Source organism: Sinocyclocheilus rhinocerous, unplaced genomic scaffold (genome assembly GCF_001515625.1).
Source record: "Sinocyclocheilus rhinocerous isolate Xijiao unplaced genomic scaffold, SAMN03320098_v1.1 scaffold558, whole genome shotgun sequence".
NCBI classification, from domain to species: Eukaryota; Metazoa; Chordata; class Actinopteri; order Cypriniformes; family Cyprinidae; genus Sinocyclocheilus; species Sinocyclocheilus rhinocerous.
Genome location: NW_015634502.1, coordinates 2,036,427 through 2,044,067, shown reverse-complemented (window position 1 = coordinate 2,044,067; position 7,641 = coordinate 2,036,427). Strand labels below are relative to the sequence as shown.

The 7,641-nt window shown below is 37.1% G+C and overlaps 1 protein-coding gene across 2 annotated transcripts in view; it reads left to right on the top strand.

Moving 5' to 3' along the window:
• The window catches only part of LOC107745809 (tyrosine-protein kinase ZAP-70-like), a 9,895-nt gene extending 2,780 nt beyond the window's left edge, over window positions 1-7,115 (top strand). Inside the window, exons 2-13 of one of the 2 annotated variants that reach the window (XM_016559816.1) lie at window positions 1,333-1,777; window positions 2,365-2,525; window positions 2,913-3,051; window positions 3,576-3,660; window positions 3,831-3,847; window positions 3,944-3,983; window positions 4,644-4,842; window positions 4,936-5,142; window positions 5,365-5,557; window positions 5,879-6,019; window positions 6,106-6,218; window positions 6,361-7,115. In XM_016559816.1, coding sequence (XP_016415302.1) covers window positions 1,376-1,777; window positions 2,365-2,525; window positions 2,913-3,051; window positions 3,576-3,660; window positions 3,831-3,847; window positions 3,944-3,983; window positions 4,644-4,842; window positions 4,936-5,142; window positions 5,365-5,557; window positions 5,879-6,019; window positions 6,106-6,218; window positions 6,361-6,478 — 1,815 coding nt within the window. In that variant the 5' untranslated portion in view covers window positions 1,333-1,375 and the 3' untranslated portion in view covers window positions 6,479-7,115. Of the gene's footprint in view, window positions 1-839; window positions 1,778-2,364; window positions 2,526-2,912; window positions 3,052-3,575; window positions 3,661-3,830; window positions 3,848-3,943; window positions 3,984-4,643; window positions 4,843-4,935; window positions 5,143-5,364; window positions 5,558-5,878; window positions 6,020-6,105; window positions 6,219-6,360 lie in introns of both variants that reach the window. The other variant, XM_016559817.1, reaches the window with a different exon arrangement.
• The last annotated feature ends 526 nt before the right edge of the window (window positions 7,116-7,641 follow it).

Sequence of the window (7,641 nt, the reverse complement as noted above, 5' to 3'; positions counted from 1 at the left end):
GGGGGTACTCATTTTTGCAACACAACATTTTATCACTTTGATAAGAAAATGGTATTTTCTTGAATAATTTTAACATTCTTCTTTGGTAACTGATCAAGCGGACTTGCTGGAATATTATATCTCTAAAAAACCATAACATGTCTTCTAAGCAAAGAGTAATTGCTGAATTTGCTAAGTTTCAGAGGGGGTGTACTCATTTATGCTGTGCACTTTAAATAATAATAGTAAAAAATTGCAACATCACACCTACATTAAGTTCCAAATGTAAAATGGAAAGGATCAAATTGCCTCATGAGTCTCATGTTTCCCCTCAGACAGTGCACTGTCCCCCAGTGTCTTTGCTGTGGCCTGTGGTGGTTTAAGACAAGGTTTGTGTATATGTGTGGCTGTGGGTCTTTATCTGTGTCTTCAACCGTTGTCATCCATGTAAGTGTGGGCAGCTCTGTGTCCAGGAAGCTGTGGTTTAAATCAAAGCTGCCTGTCTAAGGTCTTCCACTTGTTCTCAGTCCATGTGTTACCACCTCAGGACATGTGCCATTCTGTCTAGAAGTCACTGTCAGATCATTTGCATAAAACGATGGAATCTGACCTGTGAGGCATTGAGAAAAGCAGTAGGGATTTTTTTTTTGTGTGCAGTTTTTGCTTTTTTTTTTTTTTTGCTTGATCATTGACCTCCTACTCTCCTAAACAGCATTAGCATTCAGTCACTGGAAAATGTTCATAACTACATGAGGAAGTCCGTTACAGATGCTTTTTTCATGGTGCCACAGTTTCATCTTTGTGCCTTATTGGTATCTACAAGTACAGCATTTTTAATAATCTTCTTCATTTTCTTTCAGTCCCAGAGACGCGTTTCAGCAAAGCATGTGTCTGTTGACAAGCTTAGGAACATTCTTGAAGCATCAGCACCTGTGCAGGGTGGAGGGTTGTCATTTAAGGGCTGGCGGGGGCGGGGAAGGATATGTCTGAATTTCCTGTTGTGGTGATTCGATCCGAATGCGAGACTTTGCCGGTTGCAAAGCACTAAAGCTCCAACCACACCACCAACTTTTACATGTTGTCTTATTAACACTATATACCTCTACATACCAATTTTTTGATTAAATAAAGCCATCAAAAACTACACATTTCTGTGTTGAGGATACAAAAAGAGGGAAACTGAGAAAAAGTGGGAGAGATGCTTTCAGACGGGAAACATCCTCCCACATCCCACATCAGCAGAAACACATGCTCACAACAGTTTGCCCCATTTTGTTAAAGTTATCAGTCACTTCAATCTCTCTCACCCTCTCTGTTTTTCTCTCTTTCTCTCTCAAACATCATTTTCCGCAGCTTCTGATCTAGAGAGACTCTTCAACCCCTTGTCGCCTCCATCATGTCCGACCCTGCCGCGGACCTCCCGTTCTTCTATGGCAGCATCAGTCGCTTGGAGGCCGAGGAGCACCTGAAGCTGGCCGGCATGGGAGACGGCCACTTCCTCCTGCGGCAGTGCCTCCGCAGCTTGGGCGGCTACGTCCTGTCTTTGGTTTGGAACCTGGAGTTCTACCATTACTCCATTGAAAAACAGCTAAACGGCACATACTGCATCGCAGGTGGGAAGCCTCACTGCGGACCTGCTGAGCTCTGTGAGTACTACAGCAAAGACCCCGATGGGCTCATGTGCACCTTGAGAAAACCCTGCCTGCGAACGGCTGACACACCAATCAAGGCAGGCGTCTTTGACAGCCTGAGGGACAATATGCTCAGGGAATATGTGCGTCAGACTTGGAGCCTGGAGGTAAGAGGTTCAAAACGGGTTTGATTCTGATTGACAAGCAAGGTTTTGATTAATATTAGGTAACTGTGTGGCTATGAAATAATTGTAGGTTTGATGACCACGCTACGGTTCCATATCACTTTTTTTCCAACCTAGTAACTGCAGTTTTTGAACAACCTGACTGTGAGTAAATGATGACAGAATTTTCCTTTTTTTACGTGGGCTATCCATTTAGTCATAGTTTAAATGGAAACATTTAAGTTCTTGAACTTTAAAAATGAAAAGTGTAACAGACATTCTTACATTTACATTTGCACAATTTTCCAATAAGTCATTCTTTAGAATACATGCTTTTCATTTTTTTTAGTTAACCATATAATTAACCGTAAAATTGTCTTGTGTACACATTAAAGTCTTTTTTCCTGCAAATGACACCATTATGGCCTATTCCTCTTATTTAAATGTATTTACGCCATATTTTATGCACTTTATTGTTTCTTTTTAAAAACATATTACATTTTATTGTCAGTCTCCAACGGTAAGGAAATGTTTGACCATTTTTCATGAGAGATCACAAAAATAGGATATTATGTTCTTTTTTTTTTTAGGGGGAGGCCATGGAACAAGCCGTCATTAGCCAGGCCCCACAGCTAGAGAAACTGATTGCCACCACAGCGCATGAGAAAATGCCCTGGTTCCATGGCAAGATCCCTCGCCAGGAGGGTGAGAGACGACTGTATTCAGGATCTCAGCCGGATGGAAAGTTCCTGTGAGTGAAGCGCTTGAGGAGTCATCAGTCTAAAGTTTTCCTGCAGCGTTAGGGTGGAAATGTCATGACACATGGGCTGCTTTTAGAGGCAAACCTGATGAACAATATTGTTTGTAGCAGAGATAAAGTTGGGTCTTGGGTGATGTAATGAGTAAAATCAATGCAAAGCGGATGATTACAAAAATTATGTCGGCTATAGATGCTGTATTTGCTCATCTACATTCCCTCAAATAGCTCTGTCTGCATCATGAAAATATGAAATTCAAAAATACACAGCAGGATTGGTCAAGATAACATATACATGTTACTCCAATAACTAAAGAGAAATAGGAAAGCACAGAAAACAAATATCTGACCTGTGATCTTGTGATTTGTTTTGTTTTCCAGAGTCCGAGAGAGAGAAGAATTTGGCACGTATGCGCTGTCACTGACATATGGAAAAACAGTATACCATTATCAGATTTTACACGACAAATCAGGGAAATGCGCAATGCCAGAGGGAACTAAATTTGACACCGTGTGGCAGGTATGCTTTACCCATCAATGAACCTGTCATCTCATATTCTGCTTTATGAAAGAGTAAAAAAAGATTGAAGTAAAAATACCCTTCACACAATGTTACTAGAATGTAATAGCTTTTGCTAAATTAGATTTAAACTCATTATATTTAGCTCCATAAAGCGTATGACAAGAAAAGAGTATGCCTATGACACAGATATTTAAGATTTATGTTTTGTGAAGGTTATATAATATAATTATTTTTATTTGTACATGCTGTGGTGTTTGGCACCACAAAAAGTAAATTAAAATATCATTTAAATCATTCACAGTATTGCACAATAAATACATGTGCATATTAAATTGTTTTAAAATATTGAAAATGTGTTTTAGTATAACAGTTTGCAAAGCAAACAAAAACATCCAATAGATAATACAATAGTAATTTATGACCATATCAAAATGTATCTGCATATATAAAGACTTTTACCTTTTTATTTTTGTAGTTGTCATTGATGTTTTTTGTAATAATTATATTCCTCTGGAGGGCAGCTGGTTGAATATTTAAAGATGAAGCCTGATGGTCTTGTGACTGTACTGAGAGAACCGTGTATCAACCAAAGTAATGCAGTTTCAGGTATAAACTTTAATGTTAAAAACATTTTATGTAAAACATATATCTCTTCCCCAAAACAACAAATATCTGTATATACCTATGAACAATCAGTCTTGGGGCTTTACATGGTACGATTTCAGGTCGTCTAAAGATATTTTTCTTCTCTTTTCTTTTCTTTTCTTCACTTTTAGCTCTTACAAACGGTCCGGTAAGTCTGGCTGACAGAACACATCTATTTTTTTGAAGACATTTAATAATATTGTGCATGTGGTTAATCGTAGGGCTTTCTGTTTGTGCGTTTCAGAGGAGGCAGAGAGGTAATGGATACACACCGCCCCCTATGGGTAAGTTTGTATCGGTACAACATTAGAAAGTTGAAACCATCTAACAGCAGTGATAAAATCAACAAAAATGCCTAGAAATTTATTTCTACTTGAAATATGTTTAAAACAAAAACAGTCCAAGTCTCAGAGTCTCTGTGCTGTCTTAGTGATAAATGCATCAAGTTTTGGCTATTACTACTAAACTCTCTGGAATCAGACCACATAGTTTTGCACAAAGAACAACAAAAATAAATGGCTTCGATTTACCATAGAGCTGTGCAGTTTGTAGCCCTGAAGAAGAGAATTTGCATTAACCACGTGTTTCTGCTGGCATTTCTATGGGTTTTCAGAATGCTGGTTTTCAATTCATGAGTAAAATAAGGTCTGTGGTTACCATTAGCTACATGAAGAGAATTTTCAACAATCATACCTCAAATGTGAATTTTTAACCACTGTGTGCTTAAAAAAATATATGTTGCTAACACGTTGCTACATAAGCACTACAGCTACCACAAGAAAATTCATGTTTACTTGTTAGCAATAAAAAACTGAATGTTTTCAATATTTTCCTAAAAACACAACAAAAATCCCAGCGGAGCTGCCGTAAACTAGTTTAAACAAAAGTTATCACTTTCAAAAGTTAATTAGCACACTAATAACATCTGCTGTGATGTTCCCCAGTGCCCAAGCCTTCAGGAGCTGAGCCTCCACGTCCATCTTTGCCTATGGACCATGATGCATTCATCAGTCCTTACGATGATCCAAATGAATGCAAGAAGAAGTCCCTGTTCATCAAGAGAGACAAGCTCATGATCGACGAGGTGGAGCTTGGTTCAGGCAACTTCGGCTGTGTCAAGAAAGGTGTATTCAAAATGGAAAGGTGACTACAAAGAGTGGAAGAATTTGTGTTGTAACATTTTCCTAAAATTAAATACGTTTATATCATAAGCTCATGTTTCCTTCTCTTGTGTAGCAAACAGATTGATGTGGCAATTAAAGTGTTGAAGAATGAGAATGAAAAATCAGTAAAGGATGAAATGATGCGAGAGGCCCATATTATGCATCAGCTGAGTGATCCGTTCATTGTGCGCATGATTGGAGTCTGTGAGGCTGAAGTGCTCATGTTGGTGATGGAAATGGCCCCCGCTGGCCCACTCAACAAGTTTCTCTCTGGCAAGAAGTGAGTAAATCAGAATACAAATATTTATAACTTGTTCTTTAATTTGTGTTATTAATATATAGTCATATAGTAGTGATTTAATAGTGATTTCTGTTCCAACTTGTGTTAAAGTAAGTGTGAAATCTCTAATCTGTAAGCAATGTGTAAGCAAATATTAAATAGAGTCATCATTTAAAACGTTGTTCTGACTAAATTAAAGTTGATCAATATTGCTCCTTTCAGGGACCAGGTCACTATGGAAAACATTGTGATGTTAATGCATCAGGTCTCGATGGGGATGAAGTATTTAGAAGAAAGGAACTTTGTGCACAGAGACCTGGCAGCCCGTAATGTACTATTAGTCAACCAGCAATATGCCAAGATCAGTGACTTCGGCCTCTCCAAGGCACTGGGTGCAGATGACAACTATTACAAGGTGGGCTGCTCTCAGGTGTACTGTGAGAGAAACACACTTGGAACACAATTACATTCTAATTATAATTAACATCATTTAGTATATTTAATGGGACACATTGTAGTCTTGGAGAAATTAAATCCTCTCTATACATTTCTAAATCTTCTACAGTATATTGCACTGTCAGATATACTTACAATGGGATTAGTTCCTTGCTCCTGTTTCATGACTAGTCACATGACCATCAGTGGCCCAATAGTCAGATGTTACTGATTGATGCATTGTGCAGGTAAAAGTTAAAAAGCGAATACTCATTCAGAGTGTGGTTTTGTATGTGTGTAGGCCCGTACAGGAGGTAAATGGCCTCTGAAGTGGTACGCACCAGAGTGCATTCAATTTCATAAGTTCTCCAGCAAAAGTGACGTTTGGAGCTTTGGCATTACGATGTGGGAGGCCTTCTCCTATGGAGGAAAGCCTTATAAGGTAAATATTTACACTGTCATGGTGCTTAAAACCAACTTCAATGAGTTGCTCATGTGACTTTTCATCCGTTTATCTTCCTCATGCAGAAAATGAAAGGCCCAGAGGTAATGAGTTTTATTGAAAGTGGTAGTCGTTTGGATTGCCCTGCTGGATGTCCTGAGACCATGCATGAACTGATGAAGGAGTGCTGGACATACAAGTAAATACAATCTAATGCCATTACGTTTCTTACATTGACATTATAAACTACTCGTCTACTTGTCTGTTTGCTTGTGTGTGGATGGGGGGCTCAAGGGAATATAAATAACCTCTGATTGACATCTGACTCTTGTCTTCTTCAGGCATGAAGAACGGCCAGGTTTTGTCAAAGTGGAGGAAAAGATGAGAAATTTCTATTACTCCATTTCCAAAAAGATTCCGGACTACATGAAAACAGAGAACGGAGAGCCCCCTAAGTGATCACAGGGGCAAATCTATTATGTATTTTGAATTTTGCATTGTATTGTGTTGTGTTTTAGGGTTAAAGGAAATGTCTGCAAATTTAATGGATAATGTGCTGGCAGAAAATTACCAGAACCTTTTCCATTTTTGTACGGATTTTTTTTTTTCTTCCAGTGGGTCTCTTTGACCTGTGTGTTTTGAGCCAGGACAGAATGAAAACATGTGAAGAACAGTTTTAAAATATTTGCTTTAAATAACTTTAATATTATGTCCATCATACTATTGACTTAGCAATACAAGTCACCTTTTTTAAATTATTGGCCTGCTATTATCAGTGCTCATACTATTTGCGTTCAGTGCCTATTTACTATTTAAATATGCCTGGAAATGCTTTTCTTTCTGCAAGTGTTTCAGTCATTGACATCAGATGGATGTATTTTGTCTATCATCCATTAACACTTTCAATACGAGAGGAAATACTTACTTAAACGTCTTGTATTTTTGTTTAATAATTTGATTGTAAGTTTCCTGCAATTTTCAGTATTCCTTTTAACAATATGTGTTCTCAAATATTTGTATGAAAATTCATTTTGTGTCACTTCTGAAGGTTTTTTAAACCTTGCAATAAACTGTAAATGCAATAAAAAAAATTCATGTTAAACAGATGCACTGGAGCTGACTTTCATATGCATAACCTTTCCACTTGAACATAAAAAGATGAACATAATTATATATTTTTAATGCATCGGAGATATTTACTGCAAATTTATATTTTAAAAAAGTTTAAAAAGCAGCCTTTTAAAATCACTTAAACTAAATTATTTGTAAATTATTTGGGGGGGGGTGTAAGTGTAAGTTTATGGAATCTCATCAAGCAGAATTTTATAGGCTTGTCAGCTGATTTATTGCAAATTGCAACATTTTCTAAGTGTAAGTTTTTATATAAAAATACATATATATAAAAAAAGTTTAAAAAGCAGCCTTTTAAAATCACTTAAACTAAATTATTTGTGTAAGTTTATGGAATCTGTCATCAAGCAACATTTTTTTAGGCTTGTCAGCTGAATTAATGCAAATTGCAAAATTTGCACATTTATATATAAAAAAAGTTTAAAAAGCAGCCTCTTAAAATCACTTAAACTAAATTATTTGTAAATTATTCAAATATTTTTTTTTGGGGG